This window comes from Haliotis rubra, unplaced genomic scaffold (genome assembly GCF_003918875.1).
Source record: "Haliotis rubra isolate DU_JTF1 unplaced genomic scaffold, ASM391887v1 Scf77, whole genome shotgun sequence".
In the NCBI taxonomy this organism is placed as follows: Eukaryota; Metazoa; Mollusca; class Gastropoda; order Lepetellida; family Haliotidae; genus Haliotis; species Haliotis rubra.
Window position 1 is genome coordinate 1,492,357 of NW_025767490.1, and position 26,371 is coordinate 1,518,727.

General features: G+C 39.3%; 1 protein-coding gene across 1 annotated transcript in view; it reads left to right on the forward strand.

Moving 5' to 3' along the window:
- The window catches only part of LOC124260621 (rac GTPase-activating protein 1-like), a 29,182-nt gene extending 8,816 nt beyond the window's left edge, over positions 1 to 20,366 (forward strand). Inside the window, exons 4-23 of the mRNA XM_046694942.1 lie at positions 695 to 836; positions 1,665 to 1,725; positions 2,392 to 2,549; positions 2,956 to 3,130; positions 3,345 to 3,507; positions 4,966 to 5,071; positions 6,478 to 6,534; positions 7,974 to 8,076; positions 8,429 to 8,474; positions 8,824 to 8,921; positions 9,638 to 9,691; positions 10,250 to 10,314; positions 11,099 to 11,162; positions 12,729 to 12,840; positions 13,514 to 13,619; positions 14,131 to 14,263; positions 14,653 to 14,773; positions 15,319 to 15,418; positions 18,445 to 18,534; positions 19,574 to 20,366. Coding sequence (XP_046550898.1) covers positions 695 to 836; positions 1,665 to 1,725; positions 2,392 to 2,549; positions 2,956 to 3,130; positions 3,345 to 3,507; positions 4,966 to 5,071; positions 6,478 to 6,534; positions 7,974 to 8,076; positions 8,429 to 8,474; positions 8,824 to 8,921; positions 9,638 to 9,691; positions 10,250 to 10,314; positions 11,099 to 11,162; positions 12,729 to 12,840; positions 13,514 to 13,619; positions 14,131 to 14,263; positions 14,653 to 14,773; positions 15,319 to 15,326 — 1,772 coding nt within the window. The 3' untranslated portion in view covers positions 15,327 to 15,418; positions 18,445 to 18,534; positions 19,574 to 20,366. The remainder of the gene's footprint in view (positions 1 to 694; positions 837 to 1,664; positions 1,726 to 2,391; positions 2,550 to 2,955; positions 3,131 to 3,344; positions 3,508 to 4,965; positions 5,072 to 6,477; positions 6,535 to 7,973; positions 8,077 to 8,428; positions 8,475 to 8,823; positions 8,922 to 9,637; positions 9,692 to 10,249; positions 10,315 to 11,098; positions 11,163 to 12,728; positions 12,841 to 13,513; positions 13,620 to 14,130; positions 14,264 to 14,652; positions 14,774 to 15,318; positions 15,419 to 18,444; positions 18,535 to 19,573) is intronic.
- The last annotated feature ends 6,005 nt before the right edge of the window (positions 20,367 to 26,371 follow it).

Genomic DNA, 26,371 nt, shown 5'->3' on the forward strand with positions numbered 1-26,371 from the left:
CTAAAAAAAACAATGACTTGTTTTCACCTGTTCAAATTTATCATGGTAGCATGGACCCGACTAATCCAGTACTTTGAGTGTGGAATATATGTGTACATCTAAATTTATGTTGAAGCTCTCTTCCACTTTGAAATCAAAGAGGATAAATGAAAAAGGTCTTCTATTTCAAACATTAGGTAAAAATTCAGAGAAGAGTAATGAATCATGTAAACAAAGATTTCAGAATATCATGTGTTTTTGGAAGTCTCAGACCCAAAAGATATGGGTCAATACTTTGTAACATATAACAAGGAATTACAATACTAGTAAATTATTGGCTTCTTGATGGCTGTGGGCGGTGGGGTAGCCTAGTGGTTAATGCGTTGGCTCGTCACGCCGAAGACCCGGGTTCGAATCCCCACATGGGTACAATGTGTGAAGCCCATTTCTGGTGTCCCCTGCCGTGATGTTGCTGGAATATTGCTAAAAGCGGCGTAAAACAAAACTCAGTCAGTCAGTCAGTCTTGATGGCTGTTCCAACAGTAAAACAACATTTGGGTTGCCACTAAAACAGTGGGTGAGTCAGGTTAATTGGGAAAATCTGGTCTGGTTTGTTAGGTTTTTTTTGTATTCTTTTGCCATGTCATTGATTTTGGTTATCGTGATGTATTTGAAAATACATCCTGTTTCAAAAATATTTTTCACTTTGATTCAGAGTTCCGGACATTTGTTCGAAGTCAGGACGACTGTCGTAAAAAGTGGCATGCAGCAGAGCAGAAGGTGGAGAGCATGCAAGAGAAAGTTCAGGAGCTCCAAGCAGACCTGAACGCTCTCAATACCAGACTCAAACATGCCCTGTAAGTACCTAGTCTCAGGTCAAACCACAATACCTCTGGTGAGAGTTCAATGTTTTCAACACAAGGCTTTTAAACATGCCTTGGTAACTTGCTATACTGACCATGATAATATTGTTTATTATGCAAGCATATTTTCCCGGCTACCTGATTGGTCTAGAGGCGGTCACGTGACTGTCGACAGAAAAGCATATTGACTCCAACCTAGGTCCGACCAAAAGTCACATTGACTTGAGTTACTATGACGTCAAGCAATGACGTCATTTTATTGTTTACATGTCACAGTATTGTTGACATAACATTATTGGTTTGTAGTGAAAATAAAATTACTTTTCTTGACTAAAACGACATGTTTTGGATTTTAGAAGCTTTTTTTTGGTAATTACATAATAAAACAATTATAGACTGGCGAATTCAGTCAATACCTGTTTTTATGGACCCGCTTCGACGAAGTCCTTGGTCAATATTGCTTTTGGCGGGTCCATAAAAACAGGTATTGACCTCATCACCAGTCTATAATTGTATAATATCATCAGTGTTTGGGTGTGTTGTTTCACCCTATGTAAGTAGCAAGTTTCAGACAGAACTTGGTAGTGGTTGGGTAGCCTAGTAGTTAAAGCGTTCGTTCAGGTTTGATTCCCCACATGGGTGCAATGTATGAAGCCCAATTTTGGTGTCCCCTGCCATGATGTTGCTGGAATATTTCTAAAAGTGGCATGAAACCATACTCTCTAACTCAGACCTTAGGCTTGAGCACTTCCTGTATGTGCTTGTACTTATTGTGTATGTATGTGATGAGTCTGGTGGTGAGTGCAGCTGTGTGTGTTACAGGAACACTATAGACAAGGAGATGTACAGGAGGAAGCATGCCGAGCAGGACAGAGACTCTCTGGTAACTACACCCACCTGATAAACACTTTTGTGTTTAGTCTTTTATCATTAAACATGCTTTTATTTCATATAAACTATACATTCATTTGGGAAATGACTTCAAACGAGATAATACAAACAGAGAGATAAACTATTTCAATAGTATTGCAATAGTTGGTCACAATAGACTATCGCTATCGGAGAAGTATGTTGCAATAGACTATCAGTATTGCAATAGTTGTTTCCCCCTCAATAGTCACCCCTAATAAGCACAGGCTACTGGCCCCGATTTCTCAAAACAAACTTAAGTCTGAATTTTGACTTAAGTCAGAGTTTGTACTCAAATTTGAGAAAATGCAGGAAAATGCATTTCCCAGAATAAATTGAAATCAATATTAAACTCAAACTTAGTAGACAATTTGAGTTTGATGGATAGATTACTTAAGTTGTTTGGGCTTTTTTTATTTAAAAAAGGCAGTTGAGTTAAAAATTCTAGCTGTTTCAAATTGTCAAAGTTTGTTTCTAGAAATCGGGTCCTGGTCTGCTATGTGTTCTACCTTCATTGTGGAATAGGTTCTTTGACAATCGTGCTGAACTGGACAGCAGTGTGAAATGTTGCATCATTCATGGTATTTTACGTACTTTGACTTTCGTGAACCTGCTGTGATGTGTCTATCGTGTTGTGTAGGAGCAACAGCTGAACAAAGTGAGGGAGCTGCTGTTTGACAAGGAGAACAAGAGCATCCGCATGAACGACCACGACAGGGAGCGCCTCAGTGCCTTTGTCAACACCAGCAACCTCAGATCACACTACAACACCCACAATGACTACGAGTCTCCACAAAAGTAGGTCCTCCAATGATGATCATGATTCATCTCCAGGGTGTAATAAGTTAAAAATGAGTGAAGCAGAAAGAATGTTTATGGCAAATTTACTGGAATTCTCTGAAATATGATCTGAAGATGGTATAATACTGCGCCACTGTTTAACGTAAAAGGGGTCTGTCCATGTGTTTTTATTTTATTCCTATTGGAGTACCCTATAAATGTTGAACATTCAAAGGGTTATGGCAAACACCCTTGTTTACAGTTTTGAACATGGTATGCTGTACAAAGAAAGTATCATACAAATGATTATTGGCACTTTTCATGTACTGTGCCAAAGTTTGCACACATTTTTCAGGATTACCTTTGTCTTTTGTTTTGTGCATGAATCTGTTGCTCATTTACGTTGATCTACTTTGCCCGTCAGACTTAACACAATAATGGAGTCGTCATGTTCTATGCTGGACGATATTGACTATGACCAGAGCGAGGGGGACATCGACATGGCGTACCCATCACGGCGCTACAAACGCCGCAGTCCCACTGCTCCTCCGATGGAAGAGTTTGGGGGAGGATCATCACCAAAGAGACATCGTACAGATGTAAGTATTGAGTCATTAACACAGTCGTTTAATGAAATGAAATAAAATAGATATTTCTTATGTATGCTGTTGTTTTGTCTTGTTTAATAATCGTAATGATTTACATGTGATGAATCACCTTTTAACATATATTAATCATGATTAGTATTTATGCACCATTTTTTTATATAAAACTGGATGAAACGAATGTCTCAACAGTTTAGCTTGTTTACAGGACCCCAACAACTCCATTGTTACAACCACCACCATCACAGTGAACGGCAGTGGCAAGCCTGTGTCAGCAACTACAGAAGTGAATGTTCCCAAACTAAACAAGAGCTTCAGTGAGCCAGCCCTAGACAAGCACCTGCAGACACCAGTCAATGACAGAGATGCTGGTGGGTGGATGTCAGCATCAGCTGGCTGACTTCTTCAGTGATGTTAGGAATCCTTTGTACTCACTGCTAAACATTTTAAAGCTCAGATAACAGACATTTCCATTGGCTAAAAAAGAAGTCAGTATCCATTCTAAGTATTTCTGGCCCCGATTTCTCGAAACTAACTTAAGTCATAGTTTTAACTTAAGTTAGTTTTCTTCAAATTTGAGAAAACGCAGGAAAATGCACTTCCCAGAATGAACTGAAATCGATGCTAAACTTTAAACACACAAGACAATTTGAGTTTGGTGGATAGATTACTTAAGTTGTTTGGGCTTTTTTGTTTTAAAAATGCAGTTGAGTTAAAAATTCAGCTTTTTCAATTGTCAAACTCAGTTTCAAGTTTAAGTAAAAACTTCAGTTTGTTTCAAGATGTTTAGCTTATCAATAGTATCATTTTCACAATTAGTGTTTTGTTTTACCCATAGTCTGCTAGCCTGTTATTACTCATGAATCCGGCACAAGATGGTGTATATCACATTCTTGTATGTTATTATCATCCTTGTGCTAGTGGACTTACCTGTTATTCACCGCCTCTGTGGTGTTGTGGTTAGAGCGTCCCCCCAGAGAGCGGAAGGTCGCGGGTTTAATCCCCGACCGCGTCATACCAAAAGACGTTAAAATATGGTACTTGTTGGTCCCTGCCTGGCGCTCGGCATTAATGGGTACGTCTAGGACTGGTCGGCCCATACTTCATTGTGGCATGGTATCTCAGTGGGCTAGCACTATAAAACCAGCTTCAGTCTGGGCTAGCACAAGCAGTCGCACATACACATACACACATATGCATGTCGTCATATTAGCGAAATATTCTCAAGCACAATATTTAACCCAAATTCACCTCACTTCACCTTACCTGTTATTAAGTGTTAAGTTTGTCATGAACTGCATCACTCAAGAGCTTTCCTCCAACTTTTAACTAAAATTTAACACCGTAATGTGGCCGACATACAGTTTAGAGTGGTATCAGACACATTTCACTGACTCATTGAAATATGTGTGTCATATGAAATGCTGCACTGGTCCATGATCATTTCCCCAGCGTTTGAGGGTAAATAATTCCAATACAGCTTCAGTGGCAGACAGATTAATGAGGTCATTGTTTGTAATATCACCGTGATCTGCGAAGAATTGTAATGCAATGTATTGAAATATTTCCAAGGATGCTCAATCTCACTCAAGCAGTGTTTCTTTTGAAGCCAGTTTTGGATAATAAATACATTAATGGCATCAACAGTGCATGCTTAAACATGATGTTTGATGGCTGCTTTTGGTTATTCAGATGCATCATCCAGCTGAACCTATTTCTGTTGGAATATTGTTAAAGATGGCAACGGCATAAAACCCAACTCCTGCGCTTGCTCACCATATCTGTTGAGAGCATGCTTTAGCTAAAGCAACACGTTACCTTTGTTCCAGACAGTGAACCCGAGTCTGATGATTCCTTCTTTGGCACCCCTAGAAACAGGAACTCCAACAGTCGTACCCGGAAAGGAATCCTGAAGCGCACTCCGTCACATCCAGAGTAAGTGTCAACTCTCTGTTCACAGCTTCACCCACAAAACACTACATTTGTTGTCAGCCTCACAAACATGGATAATTTGCTCGGTAGATTTCGTTTCTAAAGTAGTGTCAGATAAAGTTAGACAGCTGGTATAAAGGTAGGCACAGATAGTGCAGGAAGAAACAATATTTAACAATTCAGTTGTTAAAATGCTTCTTTTGGAAATTTATCCTGAACAGACATTGAGATCATTACAAAATTTCAGTGAATAATGATAATAAAGTGCAGATTTTTACACAGGCCAAATCTCCATATTTTAGCCTGCTCAATGCACTACATCATTACCCCAGTAAATGATAAATGTACAATCAGTTTCCCTATAAAGTTTTTGAAATTCATTTAGAAGTTGGACAAACATAAATACATAACATGTTTTCATGGATAACAACTTTTATTCTTCATACCACGTTTCAGAGCTATTCTTGCTCCTTCATCAGGTGAAGGAGCAAGAATTAGCTTTGAAACGTTATATAAAGAATTAGTGGTGTTCCGATTAATTGAAATAATTGAAGATTGATCGCAGTGACCAAACAACCAAGCAATCGATCACATTTTCTCAAAGTTGAAAAATAAGGATTTGGAAGTGCTGTTTTAGTGTTTGGAACACTTTGACCATGGAACAATTCTTAGAAGTTGTCAGGGCCTGAAAACATGTTTAGTTCTTAGGAAACTCACTTCACTTGCTGAAAAGTCATGACAATATTACTTGAAGACTTTGGGAAGTTTATGTTCATGATATATTAGTCATCGCTTTAAAGTAGTAAGTTGCATCATTTTACATTGGATGTGAAGTTTGCAAAAGCAATTTATGCAGTTTGTAGATACAACAAAACAAACAAACCAAGAAAAAGGAAAATCTGAAAATGACGCAAACCAGTTCATGCGATGATTGCTCATTGGTAAAGAACCAATCATCAATTGTGAGATTTCAACCAATTCCCAACACTATCAAGAATAGAAAGTTATCCATAAAAACGTGTCATGTATTCAGTTTCCCTATACTTCTGACACTACTTTAGCTGCATTTGCTTTACAGCTATTTCATGCATTTTTGTGCTAAGCTTTCAAGAAGCACGATAGGACCATAAAACAATTACTAGTTTAAGTATGTTTAGGAGCACCCAACTAAGTTAGCACTCTTAGACATATACACTCTAACTGCTGATTTCAGCTGTTTTCACATGCATAGCCTAGTTGTTAAAGCGTTGATGCAAGACCGAATCTGTGTGAAGCCCATTTCACATGCAATTGCTGGAATATTGCTAAAAGCGGTGTAAAAAAAACTCAGTCAGGCAGTCAGCTGTTTTCACATGCAATAAATTGAGGAAAGAACTCTTGTGTTTGTTATATGATGTTTTATTTGTTAGAAACATAAGTGGCACAAAGCCGCCTACAGGCTCGAAGACTGGCAGTAAGTTGTTTAGGTACGTGACGTTTATCAGTCAGTATAACCACAAGTCACATGACCATATTTAGCCACTTATCTATTCTTCATATACCGTGCATCCATCATCGACATGTATCTTGCATCGCATATACCAAGCTTGCCTGTCTTCATCCTCATCATTTTGTCTGTTTGCTCAGGACTGGCAATAGTTTTCTTTGTCTTCCGTTATTATGTTAATACTTTCACTACTGTAACCATGGTAACTAGTTCCATTGGCTAGCTGATTGGTTGAAGCATGTGCTTGTCAGGTTGAAAATCTGGATTTGATTCCCCACATGTCTGCAGTGAATAGCAGGGCTCCAAGTGTTTTTAAGCCAATGGGTATCTACTAACATGTTTTGATTCACTTTGGGTTTGGGTAAATTTCTTTGGGTATGCAGTATATATACATACCCTGAGAAACAGTCTGTTAGACATGAACAGGAAAATGTATGAATGTCAACTTCTGTAGAATGAGGAACATGACATTTTGGAGTACTTTCTTACTCTTTAAGAAAGTCTGTTGTATGTTTTTTCTTCAATGTGTGGACAGAAGTGCTTAAAGCTGTTTAAGGTGACTTGTAACTTGTACATATATCTGGTCATGTGCTGCCCCAAGTGTCTAACATGTTGCATTAACTCACAACAGCAATATACTTGACTAATTTACAAAAGACAGAATTATGTTAACTGGTTTGAGACTGTTTTTGAATACACAAAAGTGCATCTTATCTGGAGCTCTGGTGAAGCCTGTTCTTCCTTCCTCTGTCTGGATGTGGCTGAAATATCTCCTAAAGCAGAGTAATTGTGTTCACTCACTTTACACTCATGCATATTAATCATCAAATATATACAGCTATTTATTTGGGTAGTTATGCTGGTATGCTTGTCATATTTAGCCACCATTTATTGAACAACCTTCCTGCTTGTTTTGTTTTGTCCTTCAGTACATGAAGATTGTGTCGAACATTTATACTGAAATCTGCACATTCCTCAACTATTCATTCTTCTTCACTGGCTGACTCCACATTTTGGCATGATTTATGTCTGTGTATAATTTAAATACTGCCATTATTTCTGTATACTCTGATGCAATAACTGTGGAAATTCATGCATACTCTATAAAAATGTTTCAACAGACACATACAGGTATGTGAGTTTCCTTGCTGCTGTTAAGCAGGTTATACAAGGAATTATCTGGGATAGGAAACAAAAAAGTTCCTTAGACAGACAAACTTGGGATGTGGTTATTTGTGAGACATTGTTCAAGACTAGATTGTTTTTATGTTACTATTTTTGTAAATTCTGAGAATTAGGAAAAGTATTATTTCAGTTTTTGTATTTTCACTGTCATTTGCTGCATGCTGATTTGGGGATGAATAGCGGCCTTGGAGCTGGTCTGGATAAATCCTTGTTGTAACACAGTATCTCTCTCAGCAGGACGCCAGTGCTTGGTCGCAGCTCCTCGGCTGGGAAGGGCCTCAACCGAGTCCATGTGTTCATCTCCAGGACGTTCATCAAACCAGAAACCTGTGTGCCAGTAAGTAGGGAGATGACACCTTCGTGTAGATATCTTTTAACATGTTCACATGACACACAACGTGCATGGAATCTTCACTTTCTTTGTGGACATTTTCAAGCATGGATTCTGAGCGAGTTAAAATGTGCATTTATTCTTTATAGCCATATAGCAGCCCTTTTGTCAATGATGGTGGCTTTGTTGCGTACTGGTATTAGTCTGTGCTTGCCTTGCGACTGAATAGCTATATTGTGTTCTGTACATGTATTTGATAGTATGTGGATGGAGATAATGCCAGGACACTGGTTATGGGGTGAGAACATATATATTCTGCAAGCACAGTCAGTTTCAAAATGAGAGCTTTGTGTTTCAGTGTGGCAAGAGGATCCGCTTTGGCAAGCTGGCAATGAAGTGTAAAGGTAAGTGAATCCATAAATTAGGGTTTCATCATGTTTATTGCTTAATGTTATTTATTTCTTGACATTGTCTATCAACCACCATTTTACCCATGTGGTTATTTGTTATTTTACACTGATTTAACAAGAATAACTATTTCCATTTGATACCTCTAAATTCAACCTTTTTATACAAAATTTGCTTATGAATAGCAATATAAATGAAATCTAAAGGTTAATTTTGCAGTGAATCATTTGCACCTAGGTTGAATGATGCAATAGTCTTTCTTTATCTGAATTCCTAAGAAGATGTAAACATGATCATTCCCACTGCATGTGTTGTTCCATTCCTCACTGTGTGTGTTCCCCCCAGACTGCAAGGCCACCTGTCACCCCGACTGCAAGGACCAGCTGCCCCTCCCCTGTATGCCTAATGCTCCCAGCACCCCAGGAGCACACCAGAAAGCAGGGGTCAGTACATCAACACTCCACACTAAACTGACCTATCTCCTATATTCCTAGCTAAGAATATTTTTAAGACTAGGTCAGAAGATACGGGAACTGTTGCTTTAGTGAGACAGAAATACTAACAATACTTACATTTTCGCTCAGTTTATTTAGTTTAAATTGGTTGCAAACTTAAAGCTTTGAAAACATATTCAGTTCTTCAGCCAGGGTACGATTTAGTGCTTTGTTACTCGCACTGGTGCAACCAAATATTACAATATGCAACCTAGTTATTAGTCGTACTTGCACCAGGTGCAAGTCAATTGTGAGTGGGTAAACTTCTGAATAAAACATCTAAATAATTCAATAACATATTTCTTTCATTACATATTGCTATGAAAGCAGTGAAACTGGAATTTGGCTGGTGCAACTAGGTTTTTATCATAGGTTGCACCTGGTGCAAGAAGGTTAACATCTCTTAAATTGAGCCCTGTATTAGCTCAAAATGCTACAAGTCAGTGGGGACTACCATCCTTTGATTTATACTTGTCCTCTTCACAGTTCAGTTGTCAAGGGCCAGCAGAAGAATGTCAGTGTAAAGGAAACTAAATCTTGGAAGAGTAGGATATTGACCAGTATGTTTGTAGACTGTCACTTAATTTGTTGCAGTCACCTTCATCTGTACATGATAATTGTTTAATGCACAGCTATGTATGATGAGGTTTCCATGTGTGTTTCAGGGCCTGATTTCTGATTTTACACCCAGTGATTCCCCAATGATCCCATCACTCGTGGTGAGTTACTGTTTACAGGTCATTTCTTAAATCCTAATATGAGTTTTTACTCTAGTGAAAATTCAAATAGTGCAAGAAGATTTACTGTAGTGAATTCTTCAGTGAATAATATCCTAAATCACCCTTATGAGCTCTTTCACAAGTGTAAATAACAAGTTCAAATAAAATGACTTACCTCGATTTTATTACCAGTTGGGTAGAAATATTACTTCACACTCACCAATCTCAATAAATATCAATGAATTCTTAATTCAGTGTCAATATTCTTGCAAATGTATGAATACACTATCATCATTGAAGGTGTGCAGATATCAATAGTAGTTATGAACTGGGGCCCCTTTTCACAAAGCTCTCGTAAGCCCTAAGATCTCTTGTAGCATTCGTACCTCCTATGATACAGTATTGGAGTATGAATGCTACAAGAAAAGTTACGAGATCTTAGGCTTACGAGAGCTTTGTGAAATGGGGCCCAGACTTGTAATATATTCTGGTAGGCTTTGGATCCATTGTCTAAATACAACCGGTTATAAACATTCCTTGTTTATTTTCCCCTGCCAGGTTCACTGTGTGAACGAGGTTGAGACACGGGGTCTGACAGAGGTGGGCATCTACAGAGTACCAGGGTAAGTCAGCTGTGTGTCCAGGTTAACCTGAAAAGCATTACCAGGCCAGGTAAAGATGCCCCTGTAATGTTTAAATAGTGCGAATAATAATTTGTACAAGCCCTAGGGTAGAGGAATAGTGGTAGCAATGTCTGCTTCTTTCTGGGAGGACTTATACCAGTACTGTGCTAAAATATCCCCACCAGCTATAACATGGCACCTATCCCCTGAATGTCATCTCACCATCATCTCTCCAGTGTGCCAAGTTCTTGCAAAGTTCGAAATGGCCAGGAATTTGGAAATCCTTTGAATGTATAATCAGTGAATGTATAACATCCCAGCAAACTTTAAAAAGTTGCCAACTGTAAGGAAACACTTGTGGTTTAACAATCTTTCATGGACCATGATAGAATTCCAAACTGAATGTGTTTCTGTTTCATACTTTGGGAATAAAGACACTGTATTGCATCAATTGAATCGACACTAACATTATATGACCAAAGATTAATTTAAATTTTAAAATTCTGAATGGACAGTTTCAGCTGTTCCATGCTGTAAAGGGGCAGTGGGGGTAACCTAGTGGTTGAAGTATTCACTTGTCACGTCAACGACCTGGATTTGATTCCATAAATGGGTACAATGTGTGAAGCCCATTTCTGGTCTGCATCGCAATGATATTGCTGGAATATTGCTAAAAGTGGCGTAAAACCATACTCACTCACACCATGTTGTCAAAATGTTTGTTAGACATCTTACAAATGACATGGCGGGCGATGTGTATATTGCAAGTGTTTGTTTGTTGCAGGTCAGACAGAGAGGTGAAGGACCTGAAGGAGAAGTTCTTCAAGGGGAAGGGTGTCCCCAGGCTGGTGAGTACAGCAGGTTCCTTCATAATATCATTGTGGGGATGTGTCTTAGATGGAACAGATCCACTGCAGCATATCCTTTGTTGGGAGTCAGGGTTAGAATAGATCCACAGCATTGTATCTTGTAGGTGGAGTCTTGGTTAGAACAGATCCACAGCATTGTATCTTGTAGGTGGAGTCTAGGTTAGAACAGATCCACAGCATTGTATCTTGTAGGTGGAGTCTTGGTTAGAACAGATCCACAGCATTGTATCTTGTAGGTGGAGTCTAGGTTAGAACAGATCCACAGCATTGTATCTTGTAGGTGGAGTCTAGGTTAGAACAGATCCACAGCATTGTATCTTGTAGGTGGAGTCTAGGTTAGAACAGATCCACAGCATTGTAACTTGTAGGTGGAGTCTTGGTTAGAACGGATCCACAGCATTGTATCTTGTAGGTGGAGTCTTGGTTAGAACAGATCCACAGCATTGTATCTTGTAGGTGGAGTCTATTGTTAGAAACAAATCCACAGCATTGTATCTTGTAGGTGGAGTCTAGATTAGAACAGATCCACAGCATTGTATCTTGTAGGTGGAGTCTAGGTTAGAACAAATCCACAGCATTGTATCTTGTAGGTGGAGTCTAGGTTAGAACAGATCCACAGCATTGTATCTTGTAGGTGGAGTCTAGGTTAGAACAAATTAGAACAGCATCAGATCTTGTAGGTGGAGTCAAGGTTAGAACAGATCAGATCCACAGCATTGTATCTTTGTAGGTGGAGTCTAGGTTAGAACAAATCCACAGCATTGTACTAGTATCTTGTAGGTGGAGTCTAGGTTAGAACAAATCCTCAGCATTGTATCTTGTAGGTGGAGTCAAGGTTAGAACAGATCCACAGCATTGTATCTTGTAGGTGGAGTCTAGGTTAGAACAAATCCACAGCATTGTATCTTGTAGGTGGAGTCTAGGTTAGAACAAATCCACAGCATTGTATCTTGTAGGTGGAGTCTAGATTAGAACAGATCCACAGCATTGTATCTTGTAGGTGGAGTCTAGGTTAGAACAAATCCACAGCATTGTATCTTGTAGGTGGAGTCTAGGTTAGAACAGATCCACAGCATTGTATCTTGTAGGTGGAGTCGGGGTTAGAACAGATCCACAGCATTGTATCTTGTAGGTGGAGTCTAGGTTAGAACAGTTCCTGTTCAGCAACCATGCTTGTCAAAAGTGGCAACTAACAGGATTTGGTGGGGAGACTTGGTTGATGCATGTCCATATATCCAAATTACGTAGATGCTCATGATGTCAATCACTGGATTGTCTTGTCCCCACTTGATTATTTACAGACTACAGTCATATAGTAGTAATAATAGTGTTGCGTTAAACAGCGAAATACTATGTTACCCTTTGGGCTTCTCATATTATCAATAAGTGGATTGTCTGGTCCAGTCTATAATTTCTTCAATACTGTTGAGTGTGGTGTCGAACAGTCAAACAAAAGACATAACTGATTGAAGGTGTCCATAGCTTGTATTCCCTTTCATCTTTTTGGCCAGTGACCAGGTGTGTCATGATGTGCTTTTTTTCCAGAACAACATCCACGACATCCACGTTGTGTGCGGATGTCTGAAGGACTTCCTGCGAGGGCTGAAGGAACCCCTGGTCACATACAAGTTGTGGCTAGAGTTTGCCCAGTCTGCAGGTAAGTACTGCTTCCTCAGCAACTGAAATTGCCACTAGTCTGCTGCCCTGAGACTACTACATTGAGCTGAAGACAAGTACATATCCAGTGATGGTTCTCATTCACTTGGAGCACTTGAGGGCTATAATATTCTGAATCAGTTCTCAATGCATTAGTTTTGCTTCAAACTGGTACTGAATAAAACCATCAGGAAATGTAAACATTATAAACATATCTGTCTCCTTTAAGCAGTGCTATCTACTAACTCTTAGAAGTAGTGAAATAAGGTTTCCCCGTGTCTTGTCATTGAAAACATGTTTTATGTATGCTCAGTTCAGTCAAAATTTGTACATGCTTGAAAAGGCCTGCCTTGTTTTGAGAATATCCTGAATTTGACAAACATTTTTCATTTCTGTTGTTAAATGTATATATGTTACAGTTACTTTTTTCTCATAAGGCTTGACAACGTTAAGCAAAAAGATTTGTCCATAACTCAAACACAAATAGAATGTTATGCACTGATATGTGGGCTTGAATGAAGTAAGCATGTCTTTAAAAAAAATCTTGTTATTGCTCAAATTTTGTTGTTTTTTATGGTTTTTGTGGGTTTTTTCCAGCTTGTGTGTATCTTGTAACTGGAGTGATGGTGTCGTTTTTGAGCATTTTGAGTTGATGAACTGATTTGTTTGTGCAGAGATTGCTGACAGAGAAACCTCCCAGAGACACTTGTACAGCCTGGTGGAGCACCTCCCACAGGCCAACAGAGACACCCTGGCCTTCCTAGCGCTGCATCTCCAGAAGTAAGTCTGTCTCATACTGTAAACTGGTTAGGTCATGTGTAATAGTAAACACAGCACTAACATTGACGAAAGGTGTGATGCTTTTATATTAAAAGTATTATGATTGGCTGTTAAAACAATGTCACTGATGGGTCACTCGTAAGAGGCAACTAATGGGATCAGGTGATCAGGCTAGCTGACTTGGTTGACACGTGTCATCGTATCCCAATTTCGTAGATCGATGCTCATGCTGTTGATCACTGGATTGTCTGGACCATAGTGGATTACTTACAAAAACCGTCAACATATAGCTGGAATATTGCAGAGTGTGGCATAAAACCAAACTCACTCAAAAATTGTTTGTATCACATGATCCCACCCTACAAGCCATTTGAAAATCTGCTGATAATAAATGATACAGGTTGTCCATTACTTGTGATCGTAGTCCTCCAGTCTAGCGAAAGAAGTATCCAGCTGTTTTATGTTGCCTCGTGCCATGACTCTGTAAACTGTATGGATGACGATGTTGCAGGATCGCGGAGTGCCCGGAGTGTAAGATGCCCATCAGCAACCTAGCCAAGGTGTTTGGTCCTACCCTGGTGGGGTACTCAACCCCAGAACCAGAACCCATGCAGATGATCAATGAGACACGCCGACAGAACATGGTGAGTGGACTGTGACATCCTCCAACATCTGTATTAACACAGCAAACAGATACCCATCAAGTATCATGGCATTGTCAGGCATTAATATAGTTCACACAGAATGATGACTTTCTATTTTACTACAGGGATTTAGATCAGATTGTCACTGAATGACGTCAGTGAAGACAGGTTTACTTAGATAATTCAGTTCCTGTCCCATACAACAGGTGTTTGTAGATACCAACTAGTACTGACAGGAATTATGTTTTGTGAGGAAAATCACAGCATAGTGTCGTCATAGTTTATTGTTCCTGTTGTGATAGAATGGAGATTCCTCTGATTTAGGATGAAGATGTTTTAGGCTAATTTAAGTGAATGTACTTGTGACATCTTTTCATGTGTCTTTGTAGGTAATGGAGAACCTGCTGGAACTGTCTGGTGAATTCTGGGTGAGGTTCCTCAATATTGAGGACACCAGCTTATATCCCCTCGATCCCAACACACCAAACACACCCGACTGCAGCCGAGCAGGTAACGCAGTCCCTCCTGACATTTCTTACATGTACATGTTCCCCTTGTATTTTTGGGGTGGGTTCCATAGACTTCTCGTATGAAACTACCGAAATTGGTTCAGGTGGTCAGGCTCACAGACCATGATGTAATGATGTACATTGCCACTAGACCTGTCACTTGTATATCTGGTAGACTTGGTGCCACCACAATACAGATGGAATATTGCTGATGACTGTGTTAAACACATTCACTCCCTGACTTAGACTACAGCTTCACATATATACTACACTTGTAAGAAGAGTGAGTGAGTGAGTTGGGTTTTACGCCGCTTTTATCAATATTCCAGCATTATCACGGCGGGGGACACCATAAATGGGCTTCACACATTGTGCCCATGTGGGGATTCGAACCCGGGTCGTCAGCGTGATGAGCCTCCGCTTTAACCATTAGGCTACCCCACTGCCCCTACTTGTAAGATGAAGTGATGGAAACAACGTATAGCAATTTGTGTTTTATGGATTTGAAATGATGCGTATATTCATGATTATATCAAATGATGACAGTTCCCTGAAGTCGACTGGGTCCAGTACTGACGCCTGGATCTTACGAGGCCGAGACCCAGCGAACACAGACCTGGTCCAGAAACACAACACAGACTCCCAGGTATGTGTCACACCTTGCTCAACTCATTGTCTTATCAAACAAGTAAACAATTTTATAAAAGACATCACGTCTAAAATATAGCTGACAAACCATATTTCTTCAGCAGTGTTCATTGTTCACTGTTAATATCTGATTTGTTAACTTGTAAGCAAAAGTCATATATACTAAAATAAAAAGCATGACAACTCATATATTTTCACTAATGACTATTAATTGATGATAATTGTAAGCGTAATCACTTATTCTGCATGATGAACAGATGATCAAAATATTTGCAGTAATTGACATTCTACCTGAAACAAGATGATCTGACATCAGTGTTTATGGACTTTTCCCTAAGCTTCATGTGATAAGTGGGCCTTCTTTGTTGCCTGATTGACAGATATGTAATATATTTACTGCAAGAAGTAAATACTTGCAGTGACATGTGAAATACAAATTTGTGTTCAAGGACTTATTTCATCTTAACTAAATATGTACATGATTATGTAGATTACCTCACACCTTACAATGTGCTGTTCATGCGAAACAGTTGTGACTATCTCACCTGTCTCTAGGCATCACTAACATCGTCTGTGTACCTCCACATGCTAGATACGTACAGTGTGTTCATTATGTAGATTACCTCACACCTTACAATGTGCTGTTCATGTGATACAGTTGTGACTATCTCACCTGTCTCTAGGCATCACTAACATCGTCTGTGTACCTCCACATGCTAGATACGTACAGTGTGTTCATTATGTAGATTACCTCACACCTTACAATGTGCTGTTCATGTGATACAGTTGTGACTATCTCACCTGTCTCTAGGCATCACTAACATCGTCTGTGTATCTCCACATGCTAGATACGTACAGTGTGTTCATTATGTAGATTACCTCACACCTTACAATGTGCTGTTCATGTGATACAGTTGTGACTATCTCACCTGTCTCTAGGCATCACTAACATCGTCTGTGTATCTCCACATGCTAGATACGTACAGTGTGTTCATTATGTAGATTACCTCACACCTTACAATGTGCTGTTCATGTGATACAGTTGTGACCATCTCACCTGTCTCTAGGCATCACTAACATCGTCTGTGTACCTCCACATGCTAGATACATGCTAGATAAGTACAGTGTGTTCATTATGTAGATTACCTCACACCTTACAATGTGCTGTTCATGTGATACAGTTGTGACTATCTCACCTGTCTCTAGGCATCACTAACATCGTCTGTGTATCTCCACATGCTAGATACGTACAGTGTGTTCATTATGTAGATTACCTCACACCTTACAATGTGCTGTTCATGTGATACAGTTGTGACTATCTCACCTGTCTCTAGGCATCACTAACATCGCCTGGCTAGATAATGCATTAGTGTGTTCATTATGTATCACTAACATCGTCTGTGTATCCACATGCTAGATACACGCATTGTTCATTATGTAGATTACCTCACACCTTACTGTTCAACATCGTCTGTGTATCTCCACATGCTAGATAAGTACAGTGTGTTCATTATGTAGATTACCTCACACCTTACAATGTGCTGTTCATGTGATACAGTTGTGACTATCTCACCTGTCTCTAGGCATCACTAACATCGTCTGTGTACCTCCACATGCTGTGTCCATACTGTGTGTGTTCATTATGTAGATGTACCTCACACCTGACAGTGTGCTGTTCATGCAATACAGTTGTGACTATCTCACCTGTCTCTAGGCATCACTAACATCATCTGTGTACCTCCACATAGTGTCAGGTGGTCAGGCTGGCTGACTTGGTTGACTTACATGTCATCTTTTGCCAATTGTGTAGATCGATGCTCATGCTGTTGATCACTGGGTTGTCTGGTCCAGACTCGATCATTTTCACAGACCACTGGATTTGTTTTACAGACCGCCGCCATATATCTGGAATATTGCTGAGTGCGGCATTAAACAACAACATCTATTTCATTTGCTCCTAATGTTGGTGGTTGAGGCACGGTGATGGGTCTTTACCATCAATTTATGTTGCTTAACCAGGCTTGTGACAGGATTTGTTCTCTGACAATGATTTAATTAGGATCTATGGAGGTTCTTGGTGTGTTTATATCAAATAGCATGTAGTATAATCCACTATATGTCCTCTCCTGATGATTATGTATATCCCCCTGGCTTATGTGTCATTGCTAGTAACCATGGTAACTGTTAGAACTAAACCAATCTATCTACATACTCAGTTGTCCTGCCTTAACATTCTCCTTGTGTACATGGAGTAAATCACCCAGACATGTAGATGTGTTGTCATGGTGTAACCCTGTGTTGATACATCATCTTGTACTCACATATCGTCATCGCCATCATAATCCTGATGCCATGCTTAAGGCTGTCCTGCTGCTTCTCACCCCGCTCATCACCCCGCTCATCACCCTGCCATCAGTCTGGTCACTTGTTGTGACTGCATGCAGTTAAAGTCCGTTTGAGTCAGAAACGGACCGATGAATTGCAAAATTTATCATTGTACAAAATTGCCACATAAATATAAATAGTACACATGTTTATCATTTACTAATACCCAACAGCTTTCTTATATTTGAAAATTTTCCGCGGACTCCACCAAAAAAGTTCTTTAAGAAACTATCATTAAAATTTTGACACAGTTCACTATTAGTTACGAGGGAGGAGTGCAGAGAAAGGGACAGCCAGGTGTGCGAGAAAGAATGGAGACGGCACAGCACAGGCTAATGAATCAATAACTTGGTGGGCACTTGTGCACGTGCTTCTCTAACACCTGGCTGTCCCTTTCTCTGCACTCCTCCCTCGTAACTAATAGTGAACTGTGTCAAAATTTTAATGATAGTTTCTTAAAGAACTTTTTTGGTGGAGTCCGGAAAATTTTCAAATATAAGAAAGCTGTTGTGTATTAGTAAATGATAAACATGTGTACTATTTATATTTATGTGGCAATTTTGTACAATGATAAGTTTTGCAATTCATCGGTCCGTTTCTGACTCAAACGGACTGTACCTCCCTTTCCTTTGTTGGTAGGCTGATGCCGCCATTAAAGCGGTTGGCTCCGATTGCAGTCAGTGAGAGTTCTCTCTGATGGCCAGGTCTTATTTTAACACCTTTGCTCAGGTAGGACAAAACATACATGACATAAGTATAAGAGTCTTCTCACAGTCTGTAATCCTTGAAAGGAAATCAGTAAGTTAATGCAGTGTGTGATCAAGGAATATTTTGTGTTAGTTTTAAAGAGAGTTGTGCAAGAGGTCATTACCAAACAGAACCTTAAGTGGAGAAACAAAGTTATTCATTGGAACTGGCTTGAATTATGAAGTTGCTAAGCCTTATTCCCCAGCTTTATGCATGTCTTGCTCCAGACATCCCTCCTCCCTCCCTGTCGCCGATGCCCATCTTCTTCTGTGTGCCTTCGTCTTCTGGAATGCTTGGTCTGCCGATTCCTGTAAAGGAGGAGGTGACGGAAGGCTTGCCAGACATTGAAACATTCCAATATCTGTGCAGTTTCACTTAATTCTTTATCCATGGCCCTTAGATCGGTTGTACCCCATATCAACCAACATTTGCATAGAATGGGATAGGGGTACCTAATGTTTCTCATAACTGATTAGATTGTGAAAATTCACGTTTTGTTTGGAAGAAGACCTGTTACAGATGTAAACTTAGACAATGTTTGGATGTCCCGGTCATCAAAACCCACATCTGACAAAACATGAGTCACCTGAATCCCTTAAAATGATTCCTCATTAGAACTGGTCCACAGGAAACTGTCAGTGATTTGGTTTGTCTGTCACAGTTATCTACAAGCAGCTGTGATGTAGGTGGACTTTGATGATGCAGGCATTGAGCATTCGACTGAATAGCAGGGGTCAAAATGGGGATGTTCTGTGCACTAGGTTCACACGTGATAAACTAGGTCAAAGGTTCCTGTCTGGAGAGCATGCTGCTGTCTGCTGAGGGAGGAATCTGAATTGTGTTCATGCAGAATCAAATGAAAACATGCATTTAGATTGCTATGAGATCTGAAACTGGATGAAGATATAACATCACAAGTTTAAGATATTCAGACTGCTGTTCTTCCATACATGTCATTAAGTGAGATATGATATCAGCATTGTTAACTGTTGTTTTAAACAATTTGTCTTATCTTGTACAGGTTGCCATCTCGACACAATAACACAACGCAGAGGCCACGCCAGTTCTTCACATCCCCGTTTGTGTCCAACTAAAAAGACCACTTGAGTCATGAAGAGAGCTCTTGTGTCATGTCTCCAGAGCTCTTGTGTCATGTCTTCAGAGCTCTTCTGTACGGTCTGTACAGTGCTCTTGTGTCGTATGTACGGAGGGCCTGTGTTGTGTGTACAGTGCTCTGGTGTCCTATGTACAGATCTCCTGTCTGTACAGTGGTCTGGTTGTCCTGTCTGTACAGTGTTCCGGTGTCCTCTGTGTACAGTGTCTTCATATCGCTGCCACCACACAACCATCCCCCGTGGGCATCCTTGTATATAGTGTCGCAGCCGAAGCCCGCGGGAGACTGCTGTGGACCAGTCCACCATTAGTCGGTGGATCTATGATGTAAATACTGACTGTCTGTATAGTAATCATGTTGCAATAACAGGCATGTTATGCAGTAATCACATGTATAAAGGAATCGTGTATCAATATTAGTGTATCATGTGGAAATTGACAGTATACCCTCTACCTTCCATTGTTGTGGAGTTTCATGTCTTGTTTTGGCCAGTCCCGAAGACTATAAAAGCAGGGATTTTTCTTGGGGAGTCTTGGGACGATATTTTTTCCAGGCATAAATGCAGGTATTCTGAAAGACTGATATTTGACCCATAACAAAATATAAACTGGTATAATTATGAATTTAGTGTGTACAACATATAGCTTACATTTGGAAATGTCTTCAGTGACATTTCTTTGAAGTTGACAGATGACTACGTAGACACGGATTTTTCTCTTGGGGAGTCTTGGGAGACACAGTTTGTGGAAAACAAATGCATTCTACTGTTACAGTGACGTTTCCTTGACTTATGATAATGTCACTATATAGTATAATTATGAAGTTATCCATACCTGTGTCAACTATATTTGAAATTTGTTTGTATTTCCATTTTTTAAATATTTAAGAGATAAAGAATAGAGGAAACTGCTTTAAGCAAAACAAATTTGGATAAGATAATGTTTCTTCCCCAATATAAATCCCTGTACAAGAATAGATCAAGCTGCCTTGGAACCCAGGTCTTCTCATTAATCTTGTGTGTCACTTGATATTTGATAGTCAGCTAAGTTAATATATACCCAGACAACAGCAGGGCCTAGATTTTCAAAGCTCTCTTAGTGCTAAGATAGTCATAAGTTAATGTGAATGTATGGCACTTACGACTAAGAGAGCTTTGAAAATCTAGGCCCAGGGACCCACCATAACTCAATCCCCATGCAGGGTTGTAACTTGCCTCTAACACCCTTTGGATATATTTGTCTGATGTTATAGGTATGCACAGTGCTACTACAGGGTCAGGATTTGTCTTGTTTTCTTGTAATGTTCTGGGACCCATTCCAGAAACCATTCTTAGCAGTAAAAGGTTCCTAACTTTCAAATACAAACCTACAGCAGCCATGGCCTTAAGATTGGCTTATGGAAAGGGCCCCTAGCAAGTATATGTTGAAGGTTAAGTTGCACTCCTTCTATAGATAGGTACATGTTCTTAACATTAGAGGGACAGTTGGGTAGCCTAGTGGTTAATGTGTTTGCTCGTCAATGTTTAAGACCCTGGTTAATGTGTTTGCTCATATCACCCCTCAAGACCCTGGTTCTAAAAGCGATTCCCTCACATGATTTCCTAGTGGTATTGCTGAAATATTGCTAAAAGCAGCGTAAAACCATTCTTACTCACTCACTCTTAACATTAGATGGATCACTGCAAAATTGTTAATATTTTTTCTTGATTTTCTATTATTCTCACCTTTTTATTCTAGTTATGACCATCTTCTGTTTTGATAGTAGCTCCGACCTGGGTTTTGAGAATGGTGTGTATGTTGTATCATGAACTGACTGGCATAGATGACACGGTCGCTGCTGTACCTATTACAGTCCATGTGGATGTATTGACAATGCTATTTGGGTGGAAACATGTAAGAACATTAAGCAACTAAATTTCTTCCATATATTTAAACCAAGGCAGTTTCAGTAAACCTTAAGGTTAAAAAATGTCATCTCGATATGTTATTTATTTACCATATGTCTTCAGCTGTAACTCCATTCAAGTGAGACATGAGAACTTACAATATGTTTAACAGCTTCTTGAGGCTGAGTAGTTTGCTCTCGTAGTTTGCTCCACTCATAGCTTAGCTCAGATGTGTTTCAGTGTCAGCTTCCCCCTCTCTCAAGAAAATTGAGACATGTATCCACAAGCAATATTAACCCAACTTACATATCTCCCTGTTGTGAGGTGAAGTTGACTGGAACACGTTTAGATAATGCAGGACATTTCTAGATGAGTTCAGTGAAATACTGACATGCTGAATATGCAGATAGCTGATGCTGTGGTGTCTCAATGCTGCACAGTGATGCTTTATTTATGTTTGTTGACACCATAGTGCATAGTGACAGGAAACCATTTTATAGATGTCCATCTTCAACTTTGACTACCTTACGATGTCATTCATTTGTTTCAATTTGTTATAAAGAAAATCTTAAATATTTTTTTTCGAAAATGGTATCGTCCACCATGTGATTTTAATTTATTGTATGCACATGTTAGGTCAATGCTTACTGTGCATTTGTTGGGTGAAAACTTACTGGCCATTATTTGTAACTTTTCTTCCAACTTTTAATCTATTTCCTTGATCTGAGGTTCAGTGATCCTCCTGTTTCACAAGTATCAGCTTATGATCAAACAGAATCAATTTGTTTGTGGAACTCACATTGCATTGTCCCCTGCGACACAATACAGTGAAACCTTATTATTCCAGAACCTGTTGATTGAGACACCCCATGCAGATTGCTGCTCCTGGAATACCTGTAGTAAAGGGAAAGTCAGTGATTTGTTAATTCAAAAATGTCTAAATCCAGAAAATTCAAAAGTACCTTCCAGATTAATGTTTATCTAGGATTAACAAGGTCTTGCTTGGATTTAATGAGGTTTCACTTGAAAGATTTTACATGTATGAATCATCCATAACCAGAGATGCCAACCACTCCAATTTTGGGGGAGTTACTCCGATTTTTAAATACAAAATCCACTCTCCGATTTGTCTATAAAAAAAAATCCGATTTTTTGGAAAATTCAAATTTGTTTATAAATTTAGAATGTTTGAAAGAATTTTAGTAAATATGTTAGTTTGAGTTAAGAATTATCTGGTTAAGTATGCCCGGAAATGCATATTTCCAGGCTAAATCTAAAGATTTTCATATTGGAAGGCCCCCAGACCCACACCATCAAAGGGGCCCAAACCCCCTCTCACGCTAAAACCCATCTCACACCTTCAGGGCTTAGGAAATTTTTTTTCAGCAAGGCTTGACTCCACTTTCATTTGGTTCAGGGTTGGCATCTCTGCATAACCACTACTACCTTTATTAATCAAGCGTATGATTAGTAACATGCTGGTTGTGTAAGATACAGGGTCAGTACCTGCTGTTGCCTGATTGATAAGTTTAGGTCAACTTAAATGGTATTTGTAATAAATATTATGAACTGCATGCAGTATACATATTTCTGGGTATAGGCGTAGTTCCTTATTAGTTACCAGGGTCCTGATTCACAAAACGTTCGTAGCGCCATGACATTCGTAAGCCTATGATAAACTATAAGAGTTCTGACAGGTCATGTTTTGAACACTTTGTGGATTGGGATCCAGATGTATATGATATAACATGCAGCCTCATTTTCGAGTTTCGGAGGGTGGTCACATTTGTGTTGTCGTTTTATGTATAGCTTTTGTACAAAGTATCTGTGTTCAACAGCTGAGTAGTCAAGCTTGCCATATTGAACATTACTTTCAAGATAAATGTGTTCAAAATAACAAATTGTGTAGTCTCAATGATCAGTAATTATAATTTTTTTCATATTGGTTTTACTGTCTTGTAATTAAATTGTCCTTTCTATTTTACAAAATCAATATTCTGCTATTTATTATGTGGCCTTTATGAACAGATCGAGACGCAAATAATACATTTCAGAAAGCTCTTCTGAAATGACATTTATGTAACATGGGAATTCTGGATCAGAACATTTATTTACCAATATCATCCCACGTTCATCCACAAGCCAAGCATTAGTAGGTGGAAACGAATGTGTTAGAATTATTCTTCTGCACTTTTGAACTGCAATTGAACAAGACATTTTTATGGCTTTCAAATATCACAAGGTTTTTTTAATTTAAATATTCTTGCAGAAAAGACTATATATGGCTTCAGTTCATAACCATTCAAACTGGATGTTGTGTTTTATTGAAATATATTGCATTCAGCATGCAGCTTATGATATACTAGTAGATGTCAAACTAATACCGTTGAGATTCACCATAATGGAAGCCAAGGTCTTCCTGTTAACTGCCATGGAGGCAACACCCACTGTCATTGCAACCATTGAGCATTCTCTGTATTCTGCTGATGAAGGCTTGTGGTTCTCCTAGGCCAAGGCAGGTTAATTATCTGTTTGTTGGTTTTTCATAGTGAAGTGATAATTTGTCCGAAAATTATCTTACCATGGTTACATACAGGGCTCGATTTAAAATGTTAACCTACTTGCACCAGGTGCAACCTAAGATAAAAACCTAGTTGCACCAGCCAAATTCCAGTTGCACTGCTTTTATTGCAATATGTACTGTAAGAAATATGCTATTGAATTATTTAGATGTTTTATTCAGAGTTTGCCCACTAAAAATTGAGCTGCACCTGGTGCAAGTTCAACTAATAACTAGGTTGCACTTTGTAATGCTGGGTTGCACCAGTGCATGTAACAAAGCACTAAATCGAGCCCTGACATATATAGACATTTTGTTGTCTCCTGGAAATTGTGTTGACTTTTCTGAAGTAGCAGAATGTGCCATAGTAAGAACAAGGTTGAGCATTTATCACTTGACAGAATTTCCCTGAAGAAGTACTTCCATTTTTTGTTTATTTGACCGAAACGACAGGCTATGGTTTTAATGTGAACTTGGCATTTCAAAATAGTTTGGAAAGTTCATATAACAAAACATGTTTGTCTCTAAACTGATTCAGCATTACTAATGATTTAGTTTTGTATGTTGCATGAACAAATTCTCACAAAAATAGTGGTATATTCATAAAACATACACAAAATGTAACATAGAGATGCGGAAATTTGCCAAGTGCTAAAATGCTTTAGCATCCACTGATTACAGCTTGGAAACTGACAACATTTGTCATACCAGTTGTTGGCTATTTACCACAATGTTTTAGGGTGCAGACAAGGCAGATGTCAGTCTTACTATTTTCATTTTCAAATGTTCAGAGATGAGGATATGACGAACATAGGGACATTTCGTGTATTTGTTGTCAACCTTATTCATATGGTACTTTTGTTTATAAGGCAAGGAAATCATGAACTGGTTTCATTTTTCTGAGTGAGATTTTCATTCACTCGGCATACATTGTGGTTCTTACATTAAAACATGCATTATGCGTGCCTACAAGCAAGTAATTATCTGTTCATGGCCTGGTGACATGCCGTAGCCCTTCATGTTACTGTATGGTTGGTAACCCTGCCAGTCATTCTGTTACCTATCTCTACAGACTACTGTCATTCTCTTGTCTTTCACTCCATTCCCACATATCTGTGAAATAAATACTTTTAGAATAGTTTTGTTTTTGTGATGTTTATTTGTATTACCTTGTGGCACAGACCACAGATAATCAGGGCCTCCTTTCATGAAGCACTAAGGTGATCGTAAGTCACTAAGGTAACCTTAGTGCAGTGTTATAGAATGGGAGTTAAGGTTAACTTAGTAAAGGTTGCTTCGTGGAAGGAGCCCAAGGACTGTAGAAAGAGTTACCTCCCCTTAGCCATCCTCAGCACATCACAGGCTGGTTCTCATCTGAAGAAAAGTGTTTGTTCATGCATCTGTCAGGTATATTTAACAGGTCTGGATCTGGCAAACCAGTGGTTGACATTATGAACAATAATCCATGTTAGGGTTAGGATGACACATGTCAGAGCCGGCCAGTGAAGATCCGGGGTAGAATAGGTCTTCAGCAACCCATGCTTGCCACAAAAGGCGACTATGCTTGTCGTAAGAGGCGACTAACGGGATCGGGTGGTCAGGCTCGCTGACTTGGTTGACCCATGTCATCGGTTCCCCATTGCGCAGATCGATTCTCATGCTGTTGATCACTGGATTGTCTGGTCCAGACTCGATTATTTACAGACCACCGCCATATAGCTGGAATATTGCTGAGTGCGGCATAAAACTAAACTCACTCACAGGTCAGAGCCTGCTCACTATACACTCATTGGGACACATGTTAAACCACTGAAACCCACAATGTATTGAATATGGCTATGTGGTTGAGGTAATGAGTCGAAGGTCGTAGTTCAGCCCAGATGAAAGCAGGCAAGTTCTTCATGCAGCCATTTGCGCCTGTTGACCAGATGTAACTGGAGACCCAATAGGGTAACTAAGTAATGTACAGGCACCAAATTCACTGATCAGCTTGAAAACTGAGAATGATTCTCACTGGTTAACTGACCCAGGCTTTGAGGATTCCTTGTGCTACAGAGGTGGCTGAAGTGGTAGTGGTGGACGAATATGAATATAGGCGACCCTGTCGTCTCATTGGTACTCAGAGAACTAAAGAGTTCGATTCCACATGATTGTTTTAGGTTTGTCTGCGCCATACCCGTGCTGGTACACTGAAAATATTAAACCTGTTTGAAAAAAACAAACTTCTCAGTGTTGTCCGAGATTTTGTCAAGCATTAAAA